This window comes from Selaginella moellendorffii, unplaced genomic scaffold (assembly GCF_000143415.4).
Source record: "Selaginella moellendorffii unplaced genomic scaffold, v1.0 SELMOscaffold_1, whole genome shotgun sequence".
NCBI classification, from domain to species: Eukaryota; Viridiplantae; Streptophyta; class Lycopodiopsida; order Selaginellales; family Selaginellaceae; genus Selaginella; species Selaginella moellendorffii.
In genome coordinates this window covers 3,021,864-3,044,939 of record NW_003314262.1, presented here as the reverse complement: position 1 = coordinate 3,044,939, position 23,076 = coordinate 3,021,864, and the positions used below count along the sequence as shown (strand labels likewise).

Sequence of the window (23,076 nt, the reverse complement as noted above, 5' to 3'; positions counted from 1 at the left end):
CCTTGAAGCTTCGCACATCCACGCTCACGCGGAAGAGCCGCAAGGCGGCATCGCCAGCTCCACCCCCGCCTTCCATGGACCAAGAACCCTAAATTTCCAACGAATTTTCCTTTTTTCTAGGGCAAAGCTTCGCATTTGAAATTTAGGGCAGGACCATACAAATAAAGGTAACATTATTCTCATTACCACAAATAAGTATGTAAAAGTTAATCATAATTGTGTTGATCAGTGGCTAGGGTTATGGGTGGCGGCTTCACTTGGGGCGGCTTGCCCTGGTATGCCGATCAACGAGACCTGGATGGATTCATCCGGTTTGGAGATATCACCAGCGCCAAGGTAAATCACAAGATTCAATGCCCTTTTTGTTCTGAAATTCTCTTCTTTTCTCAATTAATTAGATCATGCGTGACGAGAAAAACTTCCCAATGGGCTATGGCCTCGTCACCTTTAGGAGCGAGAGAGGCATGCGCAAGGCCATTGAGAAGATGAACGGCAAGCCCTTGCCGGACACGGGCTACGAGCGCCACCCGCTAGACGTGTTTGAAGCAATGCCAGGGAGGGACTCTTGGAGCTGGGACACGCGAGAGTGCGAGAGGTGTGGACTGCCCGGCCACTGCAAAAAGGATTGCAACTCCATTCCCCCTACCGATCCAAAGCATGTCTTTGCGGGAGAGCTCAAGCCCCACCCATTCAGACCCGAGGTGCGTTAAAGCTTGCAATTTCTCCGTGAAAGTTTGTCATCTCTCCTCCTTGTGTGTGTGCAAGGTTATGCGGTACACGCTCACCCGTGAGGACTGGCCATGGGAGCCCCCGGCGCCTGATTACACCCACAGAGAATGGCGGCAGGTGAGGAGAACGTATTGGAACATGACGGTCGCTGTGGATCCAAATCGGCTCCAGGAGAGCGTTTTGGAAGCCTTTGATCGCTATGGCCCCTGGGAGTTCTTCCACGATCCTATGGACAGAGCTGATGGCTCTTTGCGTCCGGTCCCCAGGATTATCAGGCCGACGTTTGTTTTCTAGTAAATAAAGGGTTCACAAAATTTAGAGATCACTGCTCTTCTCGTCTTTTTCGCAGCACCGTGCACCACGGTTGCAACGAAAGCAGTAGCAGTGGCAGTGGTTATTTCTTTCTCGGCCCATTTTGGTTTTTGTCCACCGAAGTATCAACATCGATCTGAGGTACGGGCTTAGAAGAAGGAACGACTCTGGATGATTCAGTGATGGCCTCTTGGTACCTATCTAGAAGGCGAGGATCTTATAAAACCTCGCAATCCTTCTAACACTCTAGCTAAAGAACTAAAAAGCTTCTCTCTCTTTTTTTCTCCCTTGGGAGAAAACGAATGGTGACTTACCAAGAACCCTAAATTCCCAACGAACTTTCTAGGGCAATCGCCTGATTCGATCGCATTTGAAGTTTAGGGTTCTTGAGCTATGGCAGTGCTGCTAGGCAGCTTGTCGGCTCCTGGCATCCATCCTCTAGCCAGGAGATCGTCAGACAGGAAGGGCTTCTCGGCGTCTAGGTTGTCAATCCGGTGCTGCGAATCTTCTCCTCCTCGCGACTACGTTCCAGTTGTGAAAATGTGTGGGATCACCACACCCGGGGATGCCAGTCGCGCGGCGGCGGCCGGGGCGAGCTACATTGGGATGATTCTCTGGCCGCGATCCAAGCGATCCGTGTCGATCTCCCTCGCGAGAGAGATCGCCGCCGCGGCTAGGGAGCAGGGCGCGGTGCCGGTGGGGGTTTTCGTGGACGAGGACGCGCACACGATCGCGGATTCGTGCCGGGAGGCCGGGCTAGATTGCGCGCAGGTAAGCCAGTGCTCCAGGGAATTGGGGAAGTCTTCCAGGATGATGAGATTGGCACTGGCAGCTCCATGGAACCGGTGCTAGAGCAGCGCTCGATGGCCTCGCATCGTCCTCGTCATCGCTACGAGTGATCTACGTAGCTCACGCCGGCAAGGATGGATCCATCCAAACGCCACAGCCTGTGGCGGGGGCTCCCGTGGAGTGGACACTGATCGATAGCATTCAGGGTGGAAGGTATGCGATCTTTTGCGTGTTCTTTGGATAGAACAAACTTTTTTTTCTCTGTGGGACTTGACAGTGGCGAGAGTTTCGATTGGGAATCCTTGAGTCGGCCAGGCTTGGGCTTTGTTGGGAAGAGAGGATGGTTCTTGGCTGGAGGATTGAAGCCCGAGAATGTGGGAAGGGCGATCTCGCTGCTGAGGCCGAGTGGAGTGGACGTTTCGAGTGGGATTGCTGGGCCGGATGGGATTGCCAAGGACTTGGATCGCATCGCCTCTTTCGTGAGCGCCGTCCACAACTGGAGGAGCCAGCAAGAAGAGAATGCTCTACTGCTATGAACAAGTTCCACTTCGCTTGGAGCATTTACCGCGAGAAGGGATTTTGTGTTTGGGAAGATTCCATACTACACTTGGCTTGGAGTGAGACGATTGTCTTTGAGAGTTGTTGTTCCTTCAGCTCGCTTCGGCCGATTGTCTCGATGGATCGAGGTGGTGCTTGGAAAGATCACGCGTTTTCAGTTACCCTTTGGACTTGTGTAGAGTTGCAAGCGCTCAAAGGCATTTGCATTATTTGATCAGCCATGATCGCGTTTTGAGCTATGTTTGAGAAACTTACAACTGTTATGAGATCTTTGAATGCATTCATATCAAGGTATCCAGACTATAAGTTGGCACAACTTTGGCAACACCACAACACAGAAAAGCATGCAATCAGTTTACAGTTCTGGATCCATGTTTGTGACAATCCTCCTGGTTGATATGGACATTGGTGGAACGCAGCAGCCCAGAAGTGAAACGGCCAGAAGTGCCGGCAGTAACACGTCTTCGCTTGGAGCACGAGAAGGCATCTTGTGTTTGGGCTCGGTGTGAAAGAATCAACTCAGTAGCGCGATCTATGAGAACAAACGTCCCAGTCCCTTACGCTCATGGCCAGGGAACTCACGGCAAGAGCCATCATATCTTGGCGCATCATTGTGGAAGTACTCCTCAGGCGGTAAGATAGTGAAGGCTCTCAAAACGCTCTCCTGGAGTTGCTTTGGATCCACAGGGACCTTCATCTTCCAATACGTTCTCACCACCTGCCGGCATTATCTCTGGCTGTAAACAGGCGACGGGGCCTCGCAGGGCCAGTCCTCACGGGTGAGCGTGTACTCCATTTCCTTGAGATTACAAACTTCCAGGAGAAATTACGAACTTTAACTCACCTCAGGTCTGAATGGGTCGCGCTTGAACTCTCCCGCGAAGACATGCTTTGGATCGGTAGGAGGAATGGTGTTGCAATCCTTTTTGCTGTGACCGGGCAGTCCACACCTCCCGCACTCTCACAAGTCTCGGCTCCAAGAGGCCCTCCCTGGTTTTGCTTCAAACACTTCTAGCGGGTGGCGCTCGTAGCCCGTGTCCGGCAAGGGCTATCTTCTCAATGGCCTTGCGCATGCCTGTCTCGCTGCTAAAGGTGACGAGGCCATAGCCCATTGTCATACATGATATAATTGAAAAAGAAGAGAATGTAAAAACAGAAAGTGCGATATACCTTTGCGCTGGTGATATCTCCAAACTGGATGAATCCTTCCAAGGGAAGCCGCCCATGAGTGCTCTATGAATTAATCCTAGCCACATATAATAAATCAAATTTCAGGCATAAGCAGCCTTCCGAAAAAATATCTATCCGATTGTGAGCTTTGTTACACTTCATACAATCAGCTGTTGATTTTAACCAGCCAAAATAGCTTAAGCTTTTGTAATGATGCTATAGCTCACCTGTCTGAATGGGGGTGGTTCTCCCTCAAAGGTATGCTTTGCATCAGTTGGCTGGGCAGTCCACACCTCTCGCTCTAAACTAAACAAGAGGATTGTTAATTGAATTTAAAGGACAAAGTTCAAGGGTTTCTTAATTATTACTTTGCTGATAAGACTGTTTGTCATGGAAGGTTCATTGACGCAAATCTGGGAAACTAGACTTGCATAGGAATCTCCTTGAATCAAGCAAAACAACAATAAAGAGGGGTTACCTTGAGCATCCTATACAGCAAAGGGGACATACAAAACAATTGACGTGTGGAATAATCTTGGGCTCATGAGAGATCAAATTGGCCGTCCTCTAGTGACCGGCAAATAACTTTCTAAGGAAAATACACGACTTTTCAAAACAAAGGCATTGTTTTAAAAGTGAAGAAATTAGTTGTGGTTACTACTAGAGGTTTTATTTGCAAGAATTATTTTATTCACATCATCCAAAAAAATAATCACTCCATTCACAGTATACTCTCTCTACCTGAATCCTCCCTGCTGCTGCGATGGGTGATACATCCCCATGCCCATGCCATTCATCATGGGCGGCGCCATGGGCATCATGCCAGGATGCATTCCCATGGGCGGTGGAGGCATCATGCCCATGCCCATGCCCATGCCCATGCCCATGCCCATTTGTCCACCCATGATGGGTGGTGGCGGCGGAGGTGCCCTGTGCATTATACTAGCCCCAGCCAGCCCGAGACCAGAGCCCGACCCCATTGCCTGGCCTTTCGTCGCTGGCACGGACGATGTTTTCTTTTCTTCTCTTCTGGAAGCTGAGACTTTGGATTCCGTCAAGTGGATCCCCAGCTCCGCGAGAGGATCGCTCTTTACTGCAAACAGTGAAACAAATGTGAGTTGGAGGGGAAAAAGAAGCAGAGATGTCATACGTACATGGTCCTATGTTGAGGTTCACGAGACCCGAGCTGAGAGTGTCGGCCCAGACCGCGGACTTTGGCTGGAAAGGCTCCTGCTGCTTCGGCTTGGCGTGCAGAGTTGTGTCTGGGACCGAACTCTGCTGTTGATGCTGCTGCTGCTGTGGAGCAAAAGGTTGTGAATAAGTTGGAGTTTGCTGCTGCTGCTGAAGAAACGACTGCGCCTGTTGCTGCTGCGGGAAACCGGTCTGTGCAAACTGCGGTGGACGGAAAGTTGGTGGCTGTGGCACGAAAGACTGGGCCTGCTGTTGGAAGGCCGGTTGTTGTTGCTGAGGGAATTGCTGCTGCTGGAAGGGAAACTGCTGCTGAGGGGGGAACTGTTGTTGCTGCTGTGGACGGAAAGGTGGCATTTGCTGCTGCGGAGGAAACTGTTCCTGGGGTGGAAGCTGCTGAGGAGGGAACTGCTGCTGCGATGGTAGCTGCTGTGGAGGAAACTGTTGCTGCGACGGAAGCTGCTGCTGCAACTGCTGCGGAGGAAACTGTTGCTGCGAAGGAAGCTGCTGCTGCAACTGCTGCGGAGGAAACTGTTGCTGCGATGGAAGCTGCTGCTGCAACTGCTGCGGAGGAAACTGTTGCTGTGCATGGAATTGTTGCTGAGGCAAGCTTTGCTCTTGCTGCTGCTGTGGAAGTTGCTGCGGCGGCGATTGACTGTTTTGCGCTTGGAAAGGATTGTCAGAAGACAATTGCGATGGCAACTCAGGCTGAGATTCCTGTTCGTACTGCGACTGTGGAACAAGGGCCAACGCTAGAGAGTCTTCAAATGAATTCGCTACACCATTGGTTGCGCCATCGGGAGCATTAGCGTGAAACTCTGGCGTACCGAAAGGATTCGAGGGGTCAAGATCCTAAACACCAAAGCACGTGATTATAACATGAGCTGCGATTCGGTCCCCATACTTACGGTGCTTAACGCGAAGGGAGCACTAGTGGGAGCAAATAGCTCCTCGACAGCACTTAGAAATGTCGGAGGTGCAGTTCCTGCCGATGTCAGTTTTGGCTCGTGACCAAAAAGATCTTGGTCCGATGAAGAACCTATACAAAGGTGATCAGTCTGGCAACAAAATAAAAAGAAGAAACACAAAGTTGAGCAGTACATACCGGGTATGGAGCCTCGTGGGTCAAATTCATCAACTGGAGAGCTTTCCGTCTTGGTTTCTTCTCGTAACTCTTCCTCTTTTTTAGCGTGGCTCTCTAAAGGAGCAACAGTATCGTTCCTGCTGACATACAACATATGCAAGTAAGCTCCGGTGCACGCATACATTAAGTACGTATATACCCCTTGCTTTGAGATCCATTTGCCGGACTAGAAACCTCTTCATAGCTCGGGGGATTCGACCTCCCTCTTGACTGCTTTCTCTCGGATTTCCTGAAATCGCGATTGAGGATAAGTAAGCATTATAACGACAACTGCATACATACCAGTCGTCGTCATCTTTGCTCCCACTACTTCTGCAAATTGCATAATCAGAATGGGAAGACTTATAAGCACTGAAGTTGCATACCTTGCATCCTCATAGCCACGGTCTCTATCAGTGGCATCATACTTGTCGGAATAAGGACGATCACTGTCTCGGCCATAGCGATCATCATCTCGGTATCTGTCTCCGTCTCTGTATCTGTCGTCATATCGATCCCCGTCCCTGTATCTATCTCCGGAATAGCGACCACCCCCATATCTATCATCGTCGTCACGGTCTGAATAAGTACCGCCAGTGCTCGAGTAAGAACTCGAGCGATAAATCCCTCCAACAGAAGATACGCCACGGTACCTGCATATGCAAGCATTGAGTGACAATCAACTGACGGGTGATCTACGTACTTGTCTCTGTTCGCAGCTGCTTTTTGACGAAATTCACGAATTTTTTCTTTGTCGTTTATAAGAGAAACTAATGCCTGGGCTTTCCTCCTTACAGTAAGTCCTTGGTCCCTACCACTAGAGTCCACATATTGAAAATCGACTAAAGTCTGCAAAACAACGCGGCTAAGAACTAGAAATAGTTGTGCTTGTTCTGCTACGAACCTGGATTTGGTAAGTGTGCTCCCGCAGTTCATCTATGAATCTTTCAGCGCCATGACCAACAAGAAACTCCATCACCGTCAGAGACTGTTACAAACACAACAAGAAGTTCAAAAAAACTTCGCTTGCATTGGGGAAAAAAATGCTTTAAAAACCTTACCTTCAAGACATGACGCCAGTTCCTGCCTCGGTCATTCAGACGCTTCCATAAAATAGTCATGATCATCTGATACTCGTTACTGCAAGAAGGGAAAGCACAAAAAGCGATCAAGCACTGTGAAAAGCAAAACAATCTTCGCGATTACAAATTCCGAGTCGCTTGGGCGATATCAGCCATGAGTGTTCCATGAGGACCCCAAGGCTCGTTGCAAGTCGCTTCTAAGACCTTCGAAAACAAAAATGTAGCGCTACATGTAAGATCTCGAGAGCCAAAACCAAAAGACCTTTACCTTTCTCTCGATTTCTGGAACTTTAAGCACCTTCTTGTTCACTTCTCTCTTCCTGCAACACCAAAAAAAATGTTGGGCATCACCAGGAATTCCCCCCACTGTTCGAAGAAAATCAAGCAAAACTTACATATTCCGGACCGTCTTATCCAGCGCCTTCTTCAAATCCATTTTCGCTACACCCAACAGGCCCTCGGGAGCTCCGGATCTGGGATCTCCGCGCTAGGTCGCGATATTCAGCCGGATCTGAGGCAGCCGCAGCGAAATCTCTTCAGATGCCATCACCGGAGGCGCCGACAGCAATGCTTACCACATAAAAATCGCGAATTGACGCACGCGAGCAGCGCAAATCCGGAGGAAACGATGAGCCGCCTCTCGGAGGAGCATCAGCGCACGCGCACGAAAATGTAGAACAGGGAGATTCAGTAAAGAGAAACCCCTATCGTGGAGCACTTTTGGTCGTCCATTGGTTTAAAAGAACGGCGAGATGTGGCCCAACTTAGTATACTGCATAGTCCCACGTGGCGCCCCCAGGGCCGTCGGATTGCCCGAGTCAACTTTTTAAAATTTAGGGTTAGGGCTCATGCGCTGTGGATGGGGACGTTGCAGCGTCGTGAGAGCGGCGCTCCACGGATCGATCGCATCGCCTCGATCGATCAGCAGCAGCAGCAGCAGCAGCAGTGATCGGCGTCTCCGATTTTTCTTCGATGCTGAGAATGAGGTACCAATCTTCTACGCGAACAGGATTGGTAGCTTCTGGTTCGAGCAAGATTTCCACGCGCTCTTCCGGAGAGCATACAGAGGGACTAGCGGCGATGGAGCAATGGATTACGCGAAGCTCGATCCGGCCGCCTGCATTGCGGCGATGGAGACGATCGGGCACACCCCGGCCAACAGGGAGATTGGGGTGTGCACAATTCCAAAGCTCTTCCACGAGAAGGGATGCTATCGGATTCGCCAGTGGACAGGGGAGCTGATGGGGCGAGAGTTTTTCTACCACGACGTCCTGCTGAGACCGCTGGAGCTCCAGAGATTGCTCCTCGAGGAAGAGCTCGCCAAGAACGGTGTTGTTCGTAGAGCAAGGTACTAGAGCGAGGAAAAAAAAGGTTTTTTTTTTCTTCACGTCCGAGAGCTTCGCACAGATTCGCCAAAACAAAAGCGTGGATCGAGTCGGCCGCTGTGAAGCACGGGGTGGAAGTAGAGCTGATGAAGCAACAGGGATCCAACCCCGTCATCTTTCTGTCCCGGCAGGGATTGGAAAGGCGCAGCGCGATCGTCAAAGAGCTGGAAAAGGCTGGAGTTTGCGTCGAGGATGGGATCAAGCTCCAACTTTGGAGGCCCGAGGAGGATGCGCTCTACGCAGACACTCCACTTCCATCGGAAAAAATGGCGGCCGAGAAGATGAGACGCATGAACGAGCGACTTGCGATGACGCATTGTCAACTTTGTCCAAGAACAGAGGTACTCTTACGTTCTTCTTCTTTTTTTGTCTTTTTGTTTTTCTGAAGCACGACTTTTTCCAGGGAGAACCTGTGGAATGGTACGAGGAATCGCCATCAAGACCATTGTACGGGAGAGATTACGGATTCACCACGGACAAGCTGGTGATAGACATCGATACAAATCGATGGAGGAGGAACGAGAACGCCATACCCTGGGAGGAGAGACTGCTAGCCACGCCTGGAGGGAAATTCAGAGAGGTACTCACCATTGTCGACATTGATGGCACGCCAGCAGATTTAATGCTGCCGAAAAAGAGAGTTCGCGGTTGGGGTGCTGCCAAGTTTGACAGTGGCAGCGCCAGGAGAAAGTCGCCGTCCCGGAAAATCAAATTTTTTACAGACTTTCTCAAGAAGTAAAATAGATCGCACAAAAGGTTGGTTGAATTCACATGTATTTTCTCTTACCAGATTCTAGTTTTTTGCAGGATCTACCTCAGGAGTAAACTGTTCGTTGCAACGTCAAGCTGTTCATTCCTGTCGATGACGTTCGTATCCTCCAGATGTATTATCAGATGTATCTTCTCTTACCGGATTCTTTTTTTTTTCCCAGGATCTACTGCAAGCTGCTCGTTGCTACTTCAAGCTGTTGAAGATGTTGCTCGAATTTCTGTCGATGACGTCTCTCCTGGTTCGTGTCCTCGATTCGAAAGTATCGTCCCGGCTCCCAAGAGCAAAGCCTGTCCACGCTCGAGAAACTTAACTTCACCAGCGTTCCTCCTCAGTCCTCGCAAGCACGACTAGGCAAATCGAGAAAGCCTGTGACTTTCAGTCACTTCGGCTTCTTCCAGAAGATCTCGTCCCAGATCACGGCAAGGTGATCTCGAGGACTCCCTGGAGCTGTGGATCTTGTACTCTCGCTGCTAGCGCCGATTCGGGAGAATTGCCACGCTCGTCCTTCCGTGCTGGTAAAGTCAGCTTTGCTACAAGTCAGGCACAAAGTTCCATGGAGTTTTCTAGCGCTGGAAGTTTTCTAGTCCCGTTTCTAAGTTCGTTCTAAGCGTTCATCGTTACTCCAATCGAAAATCGCCCTTTTTAGGGCAACCATTGTATAGTCCTCTGTTTTAGGGTTTTCCTCTGGAAGCGCAGATCAAATGAGCTCCCAGGTACCGCAGTATGGAGCCCCGATCCGGCCCGGCGGATTCCCTCCACAGTATGGATCTATGCCGCCGCAAGCTCCCCCCGATGGATCCTTCATCCGGCCGCCACCGTATGGATCTGCGCCGCCACCGCCGCTGCCGGGATCTCAGGCCGCTGCTCCTCCTCCCGGAGCTGGAGCTACGCCAGTGCCACAGTATGGCGCGTCGAATCAGCCGGGCATGGTAGGTTTTCGGCCACAGTATGGCGGATCTCTGCGACCTCCGCCTCCATTCCAAGGTATGGCGCCGCCTTCTCGTCCATTCCAGGGCCCGGGAGTGGGATCAGGACAGGAAATTTCGAGCTTCCAGGCGAATTCAGGCATGCCGGCGCCATTCCAGAGCCAGTCGGCGTCGATCCAAGGGCCTCCCCAGTTCCAGGGCCCTCCTCCATCGTTCCAGAGCTCAATCCAGGGGCCTCCATCTTTCCAGAGCCACCCCTCCTCGATCCAGGGACAGCCGCCGCAGCCATTCCAGAGCCATCCTCAAGCTCCTCCACAGCCTCTACAGATGCAAGGACCTCCTCTCCAGCCTCCACAGTTTCTAAGCCGGCCGCCAGGGCCTGGTTACTCGCAAATGCCGCCTCCTCCTGGCCAGAATTGGAGACCCTCTGTGAGTATCGGGCTTTTTGGAGAGAGCTCTCTAATGCTTGTTTTCTCTGTTGCTAGATTGGAGATAATTTACAGCAGCCTGGCTCTCCCTCTACGACTCCTTCGCAACGCATTGATCCATCGCAAATTCCCCGCCCCCAGCCGAGCTTCGCTACGTCCGTTTATGATACAGTTTCTAGCGGTCCAATTCCTCCGGTAAGTCTGCGAAAACTCTTGTGTTCCTCCTTTTATAACTTTTTCCTTCGATGCAGTCTTCGACGAGTGATTTTTACGTGAGAGATGCCGGAAACTGTAGCCCAAGGATTATGCGAAGCACTCTTTATCAGGTAAGGTGGTAAACACTGGTGTTTTTGGTGTTCTGATTGTGAGAAACTTAGGTTCCATGCACCGCGGATTTGCTAAACACCTCGAAAATGCCTCTGGCTCTGATAATTCAGCCACTCGCCCTCCCTCACGTGAATGAAGAGCCTATCAAGGTACTCAAGAGAAGCAAAGATTGTTGTTTTTGGTAGCTCAAATGCTTGGCAGGTTGTTGACTTTGGAGAAAGTGGGCCAGTTCGGTGCAATAGATGTAAAGCATACATTAATTCCTTTATGAAGTTTATCGACCAAGGACGCCGTTTTGTTTGCAATATTTGTGGTAAGATGTTTTCTATGCAAGCATGAAATCTAACGTGCTACATCAACAGGACACACAAACGAAACTCCGCGAGATTACGTTTGCAACCTCGGACCGGATGGACGAAGGAGAGACGCTGACGACAGGCCTGAACTCTCTCGTGGAACAGTCGAGTTCGTTGCAACCCAAGAGTATTTGGTACGTATTAGCAATATACAGACAGTCGTAAGAGTTAAAATAAATTTTGTAGCTTCGACCTCCAATGCCACCAGTGTTCTTCTTTCTGGTGGATGTCTCAGCTAATGCTATCAAGACGGGAGCGGCCGCCGCAGCTTGCAGTGCTATTCAGAGAGTTCTGGCGGATATTGCAGTAAGCTCGGTGCATAGTTTTTTGTGCTACTTGAATCATTCAAGATTTTGCTTTACGTTCAGGAAGGTCCTAGGACAATGGTTGGAGTTGCAACGTTTGATTCAACTATACACTTCTACAATTTGAGTAAAGACCTGCAACAGGTTTAGATAATGTTCTCTTTTTATTCAAATCCTTCCTAAGTCGATATCGACAGCCATCCATGCTCGTAGTGCCAGACATACAAGACGTATATGTTCCAGTTGAAAACGGACTTGTGGTTCCTGTCGCTGAGGTTTGTAGTTGACCTTTCTAGTTTCTGTATTCATCTTTGATGATTGAAGGGCCGCGAGCACATGGAAACTCTTTTGGAGAACATACCCAACATGTTTCATGACAACGTGGTTCAGGAATCAGCTCTTGGTGCAGCAATGAAGGTGCTTGGGCTTTAAGTTAGATACCTTGATACAAGGTGTTATTCTGTTGCAGGGGTCATTTCTGGCTTTGAAACCTACTGGGGGAAAGCTCTTAGTTTTCCAATCAGGTACTATGGACTAAAGCTTTTGTTTCGAACGTTCTTAAATGGGCTTTGCAGTTTTACCATCTATTGGCCTTGGAGCTTTAACCCCAAGGGAGGCAGAGGCGCGAGACAAATCTGCGGTATGGAGATTTACTTGTTTGGCATGTGACTCTATTGTTTTATTCTTAGGAAGCGCACAAGGTGTTACAACCTGCAGATAAAACTTTGAAAGCCATGGCAGAGGAGTTTTCTTCGTCCCAGGTACCAAGCAACTAGGTTTGTCCCTGCAACATGTAAGCTTTCGATCATGCAGGTTTGCGTGGACTTGTTTTTGACAACCCAAACATACGTCGATATAGCATCACTTTCAGTTGTGCCCATCACAACTGGAGGTCAAGTATGTTACTGTCAATCTCCTTACTTTTGTCCGACTGACATCGTTTCAGGCTTATTATTATTTTCCCTTCTCTGCTACCATGGATTCAGCTAAGTTGTATAATGATTTACGATGGAACTTAACCAGACCTCAAGGACTTGAAGCCGTGATGCGTGTGCGATGTAGTCAGGTAAAAGACATGAACTGGTTAGAACCTGTGTGAATCTCTCTTGTAGGGAATCAAAGTCCAGGACTACTTTGGCAGCTGTAAACGGGTTACCACTGATGTCGATCTTCCTGCGGTAATTGATCTACATGGAACTAAGCTCCTGTAATGCAGTGTGTTTTTCTAGATTGATTGTGATAAATCTATTCTGGTCACGTTCAAGCACGAAGACAAATTCCAAGAAGGAGCGGACTGTTGTTTTCAGGTGCGCTTGCATTTACATAATGCTATTGCCTGTTCTGACTATTGCCAAACTTGTCTAATGCTTTTGTAGTCGGCGTTACTCTACACCACGGTCGATGGGCATAGACGTATCAGAGTTAGTACACTATCACTTACCTGCACGAACGTTCTGAGCAACCTTTTCAAAGGCGCGGATCTAGATGCACAGTTCACTTATCTTTTGAAAACTGGTAAGTAATCTGTGTGATTTTCGTTCAAGGTTCTGAAATTGCCTTTGATACAGCTGCTCAAGGCGTGCCTGTCTCCCCTCTTTCGCAAGTTAGGGAGCAAACCATTGGACAGTGCGTTCAGAGCTTGTTTTCGTATAGAAAGTTTTGCGCAACTGCATCTTCTTCGGGCCAGCTTATCTTGCCCGAATGCCTTAAGCTGCTACCGCTATATACACTCGGTAAGTTTCGTTTCGTTTGTTTTTTTAACTTTTCACAATCTCGTTTCCTTCTTTACAGCTCTTACAAAGAGCGTGGGTCTCCGGCAAGATGTTCGTGTTGATGAACGAGCTTACTGGCTTATGCGAGCTACAAGCATCTCGGCATCCCTCGCGATACCGTTGGTGTATCCCAGACTATTTTCCGTCCACAACATACCAAAGGTACTAGTTATCTCTTTGGTACTCTGATTAAAGGCGCGTTTTGCATAGCTGGACGAGTCGAGTCTACCACCGACGCTTCCTCTATCAAGCGAGAACCTGGACCCAGAAGGAATCTTTCTTTTGGAGACCGGTGAGGACGCTTTTCTATACGCAGGGAAGGCTGTCTCCTCTGAGCTCCTTCATCAACTCTTTGAAGTGCGGTCTGTGAACGAAGTGATTCCCGGACAGGTACTTCATTCCCTCGCTCGTATGACTCGTAATTTTCTTACTCTTCTCTTTTGCAGTTTTTGTTGCAAGAGTACGATAACGAGCCATCAATTTTGCTGAACAAGATGGTGAACGAGATCCGTCGCCAACGCTGCTCTTACCTGCGGTATGTTTCGATAAAATAAAACTCTCACTAGTCTTTCTAATGCGGATGCTTGCTATTCTAGGTTGCATTTGCTGAAGCGGGGAGATCCTTTAGGTGATCAAACACTCTCATTTTTTTCTTTTTCGAGGCACTCTTGCTCATTCGGTTTTGTTACAGAGATGATGTTCCACTCCTTCATGATCGAAGACAAGAGCGGGCTGGGCTCGTCTTATGTGGAGTTCCTTGTCTACGTGCACAGGCAAATCCAGGTAAAAATGCAGTCTGGGAGCTGAGCTTATTAAAAGCGGAAGAAATTCATTCAATAACATTCCCCATTAGTCATGAATCTAAAAGATTCTCAAGCATAGCATTTGCAAGAATTATGTTTTGGCAAACCCATTTTACTCCAGACGTTGTAAAACATTAATGTTTTTTACTACAATGAAAGCACAAATACCCAAAACGTCTGACTTCGCGCTTGACACGGTCGAAGATCTACATCCGTATCCGCGCGGCTTGACATTTTACTTTTCAACGTCGAAAAAGTCAGCGAGTTATCCGGAACTATAACACGCTCTCCTGCACTATAGATCCTCCCACTCCATACTCAAGCACATCAAAGCTCACATTCAAGCTCCTCCAAGTTTCTCTAGCTTTCTCCGATCTCGTTCACAAGTCTGGGATCACATCAAAGCAAGAGGCGTTCTTAAAAAAGATGGCGAGCAACAAGATGCTGCTGGCGATGCTTGTGGTGGTGCTCCTGGTGGGAGTTGACATTGGAGGAATTGCAAGTGCGAGCGCCCAGGGGCGATGCAAGCCGGGGGGGCACTGGGATGGGAAGAAGTGCGTCTATTGCCCGCCAAACTGGTACTGGTACAACAATTCTTGCCACCGCTGCAAGATGGGCTCGCACTGGACTGGAAGTTCCTGCAAGAAGAACTGAAGTTGCCCATCAAGATCCAAGCTTATGTAATATGTCGACGACAATAAATATTGTGGTTGTGCTGTTTCTTGTGATAACCTTTTGGTGAATAAAATGTGTGTGCTTTTCTTTCCATGACATCCCATTCTAAGGCTCGGTTTCCTCATCCAGAATCCACTTGACGAGAGACTTGCTGCCAATTTCACTTTTAGTTTCTAGCAACTCGAGCAGCAAGATTGTCGAAATACCGAAGTCTTGCGCTGCTGAGTTTCATACTCGAGACAAGAGATGAGAGGGAAATGTGAATCATGCTTCTTAGTTTGGCCACAAGTATGAGTGGACTTTAAGAAATTACGGTTCATAAATTTCTTGCAGTTTCTAGCTATTTACTTTTAAAAATATTATCATATTTTTTAATGCATTGTCTTTTGATGATTTCACGGGACTTAAATAGAGACTGTTTCATCTGGATTGACCCCGTCAATCAAGCACAAACACGACATGTCGTCCCGGAGACGCAGTAAAAACCGTGTGCATAGCCGTCTTACTCAGCCTCAAATCCTCCATATAAATTGGTCCCACATTGGCAACACCATAACCCAGCATCAAGTGAAAGAAGAGATACAAGAAAAGCAATCAGTTTGCATTTCTATTGACGATACAATGGCGATCAAGTCCCAGCTGATGCTTCTGGCCATGTTTGTGACAATTCTCCTGGTTGGAGTGGACGTTGGTGGAATCGCAAGTGCAGCAGCCCAGCAGAAATGCAAATCTGGCTGGAACTGGGACGGCCACAAGTGCATCCAGTGTCCCAAAGGCTGGTACTGGTATAGCCACCAATGTCTCTACGGTTGGAAGTGGAGTGGAAGCAAATGCATGAGTTGCCCAAGCAACTGGTACTGGTACAACAACAAGTGCCACCAATGCCAATTTGGCTGGAAATGGAGCAAGGACCATTGCATCAAGAACTGACCAAGTTGGAATCCAATATTTAATGGATCGTCACAAAATAATTGTGACCAAATGTCCATTTGGTTATGAAAGTATATGAAAGATGTGAGAGATGCTCGAACTCCCGACCTCAGACTGCCCTGCTTTCTTTCTTTCTAACCTTTATTTATCCTGCGTGAATAATTAGCTGCATTCTACGACTAATTTTTACTTCCAGCCAAGATACTCCACGAACACAAAGGAAGGCTTTAGTACAAGAGAAGCTACTAGAGAAGTGTTTATGTCATCTTTTCGACATTGTTTGAGGTAAACTTCAAGAAAAGTTTACGTGAATTTTCTAGTTCACTTGGTTTCCATCCTTCCCCACAGGATTGTGTTGTCTCAAACGCAAGGACCAAATCTGGATCAATCGGTACCCAGTCCAAGCCAAGGCCACATTGTATCACAGCTTTTTTTAACGTAGATATTGTCAATGAGTAGCCCTGAACTAACTTGAAGAAGCTTGAAGTGTTGGATGGGAGGATTTACAGTTCTAGGCGGTGACCACGTCTTACAGGATTAGCACTCAAAGTTTCTTATCGTTTGCAAGTCGAGACAGAGGCAAGAGGAGAGTTTTAAGAAAATGGCGAGCAACAAGAAGTGCGTGAGGCGGTGCTCCTGGTGGGAGGCATTGCAAATGCAAGCGCCCTGACGTGGGAATGCAAGTCGGGGTGGCACTGGGATACGATTAGGAAGAAGTGCGTCTCTGGTACAACAATTCCTGCCACCGATGCCCGGAGTACTGGTTCTGGTATACCAGTTCTTGCCACCACTGCTCTGTTGGCACTGGTATGACATCGGTTGCCACCGATGCGAAAAGGGGCTGGCACTGGACTGGAAGGTTCTGTAAGAACTGAATTGCCCATCATTTCCATGCTGAAACTTGTATAATAGCCAATTGTAATAACCTTTTGGTAAATAAACTGTGTCGTCCATTCTATGGTAGCGGAAGTCCCATTTCCTTGGCAGGATCGGAAGAGATTTCATCCTGCCTTGCTGCTTGAGTTTCATTTTCTAATATTTCATAAAGTTTTTTCGGAATGTTTAGAAGCTTGGAGGCCTTTTCTCCACCATATCAATAAGTGCGTTCACTTTTGAAAACATTATCATATTTTTTAATGCATATGAGGCAATTCATATAAAATAGTGATTGATCGCAACGAGATAGATAGATAGATAAACATTTTTATAGTCACCGGGATATTTTTGATAATTTCACAACGAAACTCGAGGTTGTTTCATCTGGATAAAGTCGTACACTTGTTTCTTGACCCCGTCAATCAAACACGACATATCATGCCCGAGAAGCAGTAAAAACCGTGTACATAGCATTGTTACTTAGACTCAGCCTCAAATCCTCCATATAAATTGGCACCATAATACAGCAAAGCAAAGAAGGGATACAAGAAAAGAAATTAGTTTATATTGCTAAATTGACAATACAATGGCGAGCAAGTCCCAGCTGATGCTTCTGGCCATGTTTGTGACAATCCTCCTGGTTGGAGTGGACGTCAGTGGGACCACCAACGCAACAGCCCACTGGCAATGCAAAATCTGGATGGAACTGGGACGGCCATAAGTGCATCCAGTGTCCCAAAGACTGGTACTGGTATAGCAGCGATTGCCACCGATGCCTCTCCAGATGGAAGTGGAGTGGAAGCAAATGCGTGAGTTGCCTGAGAAACTGGTACTGGTACAACAACAAGTGCCACCAATGCCAGTTTGGCTGGAAATGGAGCAAAGGACCACTGCATCAAGAACTAACCAAATTGGAGGCACAAAATGAATTGTGATTTTAAATCTGATTTAAATAAAATTGCAAACTTATTGGGATAAACATGGGGTGAGAGAGGCTTGAACTATCTACCTCAGGTAGAATCAAAGGGCTAATGTAGCATCGGTTAAAAAAAGAGGAAGTTATGGTGTTCAATTTATAAATTGTGTGTGGATGATCATATGCAAAAACTGACATGTTGTCTTCCAATTCGTCTATAATTTTATGGCCATAATATGCCCATCGGATGGCCATGGCATGTTTCCATTATCACTCATACACACGTATGCATGGACCATTCATTCATTGGCATAACTTTGACTTGTTAACTTAGGGTTGGTAGCTTGTCCTGGTCTCTAATGTTGCTACCCAAGACAGGATTCAACTGGCAGTTTTTCTGGTAGGAGGTGAAGTCTATTTCCTGTTTGTAGATCATTTATTTTTTCGGTTGCAATGTTGAAACTGTTTTGGCCTAAAGTATTTCCTAATGGTGTGTGTGGAACCACCTGATTTATGTAGGCTTTTCCTTATCTAATTGGAGAAGCAAGTCTAATGGAGGATGAAGAACATAGTGTTGTATATCATGGCATTAATGTTTCTGATAAATCAAGTGTTGAGAGTGAGACCATTGAGGATAGAGATGTTTTTGAGGTAAGTTAAATTATCTATTGTCATACTAATTGTGTACTAAATTTGTATAGTTGCGAGGCTTTGGAAGTCTAATTAATTTTGTTACTTGAATTCTCTAGACTAAAACTACTAATTACCTTGCAACTTACCTTGGAATTTCGAGACCAATGCTATACAAGTACATGAGGCTTATGATCCCAATTGGAAGCATGTATATAACATGCTTCCATCAAGAGAGGTATTGAATATTGTCCAAGCTAATATTTCTATGAATCGTGGTAGCACAGACTGGGGGATTATCAACTCCTGCTCAGATTGTAGAACTGCAAGATATCGATTTAGTTGACACCAAATATGGATTTAGTCAACACTAAACAGAAGCTAAACTAATATCTCAAATGGTCGAACATGTATTCTAGCCACTATCCCTACTATACATTTGGAATCTCCCCTTTGAGGAACACATACTTTAGACTTTCACCCCTAGCCTCCCTGTACCAGGAGTTAGTTTTTGGGATAAGTTTGAAACTTATTATTTATGGAGTGGCAAATCTTAAATAGTAATTAAGACTAAATGGGACCAACATTTAGGGCATGATAGCAAATGTGTTTAGTAGACACGGTAAGCTATCATTTGATGATATTGAGGGATTAATCTCAATATATAGGGATTCTTGTCACTAGCCAGTGTAAAATATAATGAGACAAGAACTCCTTACCAAAATAAGTATGTTTAATTAATAGCACGTAGGAATTCCATCCTTATGTTTTTTTAGTCTAAGTACATTCGAAATGCCCAATTAACTCCACTAGCACAAAAGGGGCTTCTAATGGGATCCAACTATACTAACCTTTTGCTGTCATGGTAGTAAAGAAAGAGTGTTTGTAAGGATTGGCTAACAAGTATCTTTCGATACCCGAAGTCACATTTATGACACTCTCCCCCCCTTAGGGAAGATCGACGTCCTCGTTGATGCATACCCAAGTCTAGCAAACTGTCAAGGAAATAACTCTAAAAGTTAATAGAAATCATACTTTATGGGAAACACATTGACTTAAATGAGTGATGGAATTACCATTGTAAAAAACTAAAATTTCTATTTTACTTTAGTCACTTAACCACACATTTGACCACTTGAAGAAGTCTCGCTCACAACTTCCATAAGTCCTATTTTTGACTTGGGACATACTAGTGCTATAAATGGCATTTATGCCACTTAGCCTTTGCACTTGGTCCAAGTGCTTCACATGTCCAATCCCATGACCAACACCCAAAGGTACCACTAATATATTAGCCCATTACGCTAAGGCCATATTCATTCACCCTTGTCCCATCAATAGTCTAAGACCACCTACATCACAGTCTCATCTCTCAAAAAATGGACTATCTGCCCATGAGTGGTCATCCCTTGACCACACTTTAGCACCCTTAAAATGCTTGGAAACATAAGGAACACCCTTCCCCAATATCCCTTCTTCAATCCCCACTAAGTCTTTCTCCATTCACAGCTGTGCTTGCCAACACTATGTAAGGAACCGACTCCCCGAGATGCCGTAGGCTAAAGGATCCCCAAAAGCATGACCGAAATGACAAAGAGTTCATCGGATGGGACCAAGTCGAAGATCGAGTCCAAGACCGACTCTAAGACCAAGTTCGAGATAGAGTCCGGGATCGAGTCCGAGGTCGAATCGGAGACTGAGTTCGAGACCGAGTTCGAGACCGAGCTCGAGACAGAGTCTGAGATCCAAATCGGGTCCGAGACTGAATCCGAGGTCGAGTCTGAAGTCGAGTCCAAGATCGGGTCCGAGATCGAGCCCAAGATCGAGTCCGAGACTGAGTCCGAAGTCGGGTCCGAAATCGAGTTCAAGATCGAATCTGAGACTAAGTCCAAATACTAATACAGGTCAAGGGGTGAAAGCCCAAAGCGTGCATCTCCCAAGGGGGGGGGGGGGGGGGCTGCAGGGATAGTATAGTAGGGATAGTGAGGTCTAGGAACCAGTCTTGAAGGAACTCTCCAGTGGTGCTTCCAAACTGACTTGAGGTTGAGACTGGGGCCGAGGGGCCTTGGGTGGGAGTGAGCATGGGCTTGGGTGGTGCCGGAGGGGCCACCCAGGGAAGTGCTCAAGAGCAGCTCCCACTCCTGAAAGGGAAACCGACTGTGGTGCTCCCGGCTCATGTGGAGTGGTGCCCCACTTGAGTACTTTGTGGCTCATTGGTCCTCGCCCTTCCTAAGGGCTTGGGCCTTCCCTTCGGGATGGAAGTGGGGGGGTAGAGATACCCATACCGGGCCGTTAGGCCACGGTATTTCACCCCGATGTCCCGAAGCAAGTGTTGCACCCAAGGCTTGGGATTTAGAGGGTCCCATGATCAAGTCTTGTTGTACCAAAGGGTGTTAGGAACCTGGAGGCTTGGTGTGCCTGGCTGCTTGTGCCTGCGGGGAGTGTAGCCAAACCTTAAGTCCAGTCTAACACGGGGAGGGGGATTGGGAGGGATTTGAGAATCTGTGGATGGAAGGCTAACTCTTCGTTGCTCGTGCAGTGAGTAGCTAAAACCAAGTAGGACCAAGTAGGAGCTGGTGCAATAGGCAAGAACCTTGGCGAGGGAACTTAGCACAAGCCAAGGCAGTGTTGGTCGGATAGACGAGATAAGCTTGCAAATTGGAAAGGAAAAATTTGTGGCTTACAATTTGGTATCGGAGCCTTTTCCTTAGTTCTAGCGAAGGATAGAGGCGGATTGCTGGGAGATGGCAAAGGCAGGGTGGAAACGAACCAAGGCGGAGACAAAACCTCCTGCAGAGCTGGAGCCTCCAGTCAAACAAGAGGTTATGGATGAGGAATCCTTGCATGAGGAGGACTCAAGTGAGACAACTTCCAAACAGGAGTCCAGTGGTGAGGTTCGGTCATCCAAGGCTTGATTGGACGTTCTAAAAGGACAATTGGCACAAACCAATGCCCTGCTAGAGACTCTCGTATGCAAGTTAAAGCGTGATGAGAAGCGGAAGAAAAAGCGAAAGACTACGAATGCTGGCAGCGCAGAGGGTGCGGACCCTTCGGTAGGGACTGAGGCAGAACCAAACAAGGTCGAATAGACCGAAGTGGAATCAGTCCCTCAGGCAGTTCCCAAGGACAAACCAAAGCCCCCACCAGTTTTCAAGGGAGTGAATGACTATAAGGTGGTGGAGGATATATTTTATGATATGGAGGACTACTTCCGAGCGTTGCGGTTACCAAGCTCGGAGAAGGTCCCATATGCAAAACCATACTTGGTAGATAATGCCAAGTCTTGGTGGAGAACAACAGAGGCCAACGAAGGACCGGTGGCCACTTGGGAAATGATGAAGGCGAGGATCCGCACGACTTACATTCCTCCGAATGCTACTTTGCATCTAAGAGATGAGCTGAGTAGGCTGAAGCAGACTAGAACCATTCAGGAGTATGTGAATGGGTTTATGGCAAAGAGGATACTTGTCACGGATATGGGGGATATGGATGCGTTCCATGCCTTCATATCAGGTTTGCAAACTTGGGCTCGCGGTGAGGTGATGCGGTGGAACCCGACCAATTATAAGGAAGCGTTGGATGCGGCCATCAAGGTGCATTTCAATGATAACCTGTGAAAGGGAAACACGATGGGGTTAGGGTCCACGTTTAGCAAAGGGGCCAAACCAAGGGGAACGTATAGCCGAGGGAAATTCAAGAAGAGTTTCTCTAAGAATGAGTCCTCGGGGTTCCGGAAAGGCAAATCCGGTGGCCAGCAAGTGAGTACGTGGGGGTGTCAAGTGAAAAGAGACAAACCTATAGATAAGAAGGTCAAGTTGTATAGTAGCGTGAGAAACAACATATGCTACAACTGCAGTGAAGAGGGACACTTTTCGAGGGAATGTCCCTACCTGAAGAAGGCTAGAGCCAATATGGCCATCAAACTGGGTGAAGTCTAAACTGAGGTATGTGATCCAGTCCCTAACTCAAAGTTACTCATTACACGAGCAACTTTGGTAGAGAGTCGTTCGCGACATCTACTAGCCCTCCGAGGGAAGCTCGGAGGTAGCTTTGTTAAGATCTTAATTGACACGGGTGCTTCGGATAATTTTGTGGTTGTAGACATAGTCTGGCAAGTCGGACTAGCGGTGCAGCGGCTAGGCGAACCAAGGACTATAGAGCTTGTTCAAGGTAGCCAAAGCACCGATGAGGTACTTCGACAAGCGAGAGTCGAAGTGGGGACTTGGAAGGTGGACATGGATTTCACCGTGTTGGATATGGCGGGATTTGACGTGATCTTCGGAATGGATTGGTTTAATCGGTTCGTGATAGCCTTGCATGAACTAGGTAGAAACCTTGTGGTACTGGCAAATGCAGGTTTAAGTAGGAATCTTTGGCCTTTTTTTGCCCTACCTTTAGATCCTGGGCCTCCACCCTAAATCTTCTTCCTTGGGAGTGTCCACGAGAGGACAACTCACTAAAGGAACTAAGGCAGCATTTTTGTGTTTACTCTCGGTGAAGAGTGACAAAAAGACAGAAATGGAAGAAGTACCTTTAGTGATCCAGCGGGTGTTGGACCAATTCCAGGATACCATGCAGGAGGAGCTACTGGCGGGGTTGCCCCCCGCACGACCGATAGAACATAAGATTGAGCTAGTCGAGGGTGCTGAGGCGGTGGTTCGTCCCCCCTATCGTTTGAACGAAAAAGAACTCAAGGAGCTCAAGTGCCAACTAGAGGAGTTGGTGGACAAAGGGTATGTTAGGTTGAGCAAGTCGCTATATGGGGCGCCAGTGTTATTTGTGAAAAAGAAAGATGGATCTATGCGCATGTGCATAGACTACCGGTTGCTCAACAAGTATACAAAGAAGAACAAATACCCTTTGCCAAGGATTGAGGACCTGTTCGATTGGTTGGGAAAGGCAAAATACTTCTCGAGGATTGACCTAAGGTTAGGATACTACTAGATCAGCGTAGCCGAGGAAGATGTCGAGAAGACAACCTGTCGAACGAGGTATGGGAGCTTTGAGTTTCTGGTGATGCCCTT

The 23,076-nt window shown here is 47.6% G+C and overlaps 5 protein-coding genes across 7 annotated transcripts; 4 read left to right on the top strand and 1 right to left on the bottom strand.

Moving 5' to 3' along the window:
* Positions 1-240: 240 nt before the first annotated feature.
* LOC9630465 (glycine-rich RNA-binding protein RZ1B) lies at positions 241-710 on the top strand. Its single transcript, XM_024680446.1, has 2 exons — positions 241-336; positions 399-710. Exons 1-2 carry the CDS (start codon positions 241-243, stop codon positions 708-710), a joined length of 408 nt encoding a protein of 135 aa, XP_024536214.1.
* Positions 711-1,401: 691 nt separating this feature from the next.
* LOC9657854 (N-(5'-phosphoribosyl)anthranilate isomerase 1, chloroplastic) lies at positions 1,402-2,658 on the top strand. Its single transcript, XM_002961977.2, has 3 exons — positions 1,402-1,812; positions 1,874-2,043; positions 2,108-2,658. The coding sequence occupies exons 1-3, from the start codon at positions 1,435-1,437 to the stop codon at positions 2,364-2,366; spliced, it is 807 nt and encodes a 268-aa protein (XP_002962023.2). The 5' UTR covers positions 1,402-1,434; the 3' UTR covers positions 2,367-2,658.
* Positions 2,659-4,225: 1,567 nt separating this feature from the next.
* LOC9630464 (clathrin interactor EPSIN 1) lies at positions 4,226-7,668 on the bottom strand. Of its 3 annotated transcripts, XM_024685389.1 has the most exons (15): positions 7,527-7,668; positions 7,347-7,462; positions 7,220-7,271; positions 7,076-7,155; positions 6,931-7,009; positions 6,774-6,857; positions 6,573-6,718; positions 6,256-6,522; positions 6,173-6,202; positions 6,030-6,119; positions 5,852-5,967; positions 5,655-5,785; positions 5,323-5,598; positions 4,713-5,232; positions 4,226-4,651 (listed from the first exon to the last, which is right to left on the bottom strand). In XM_024685389.1, exons 2-15 carry the CDS (start codon positions 7,385-7,387, stop codon positions 4,296-4,298), a joined length of 2,268 nt encoding a protein of 755 aa, XP_024541157.1. In that variant the 5' UTR covers positions 7,388-7,462; positions 7,527-7,668; the 3' UTR covers positions 4,226-4,295. The 3 variants fall into 3 exon arrangements, with proteins under 3 accessions (XP_024541157.1, XP_002961547.2, XP_024541149.1); XM_002961501.2 differs by having other exon boundaries at positions 4,713-5,598; XM_024685381.1 differs by having other exon boundaries at positions 4,713-5,598; positions 6,173-6,199.
* Positions 7,669-7,799: 131 nt separating this feature from the next.
* On the top strand, positions 7,800-9,765 carry LOC112349185. The gene is made up of 5 exons (XM_024683115.1): positions 7,800-8,299; positions 8,359-8,677; positions 8,740-9,071; positions 9,144-9,203; positions 9,269-9,765. The coding sequence occupies exons 1-5, from the start codon at positions 7,800-7,802 to the stop codon at positions 9,306-9,308; spliced, it is 1,251 nt and encodes a 416-aa protein (XP_024538883.1). The 3' UTR covers positions 9,309-9,765.
* LOC9630463 (protein transport protein Sec24-like At4g32640) lies at positions 9,735-14,199 on the top strand. Its single transcript, XM_024683109.1, has 24 exons — positions 9,735-10,463; positions 10,520-10,657; positions 10,714-10,788; positions 10,840-10,938; positions 10,991-11,102; positions 11,152-11,279; positions 11,332-11,451; positions 11,514-11,594; positions 11,648-11,725; positions 11,775-11,867; positions 11,920-11,974; positions 12,026-12,090; positions 12,140-12,211; positions 12,264-12,347; positions 12,397-12,516; positions 12,563-12,628; positions 12,680-12,757; positions 12,827-12,965; positions 13,019-13,183; positions 13,242-13,384; positions 13,433-13,612; positions 13,669-13,757; positions 13,819-13,850; positions 13,914-14,199. The coding sequence occupies exons 1-24, from the start codon at positions 9,810-9,812 to the stop codon at positions 14,027-14,029; spliced, it is 2,982 nt and encodes a 993-aa protein (XP_024538877.1). The 5' UTR covers positions 9,735-9,809; the 3' UTR covers positions 14,030-14,199.
* Positions 14,200-23,076: the final 8,877 nt, after the last annotated feature.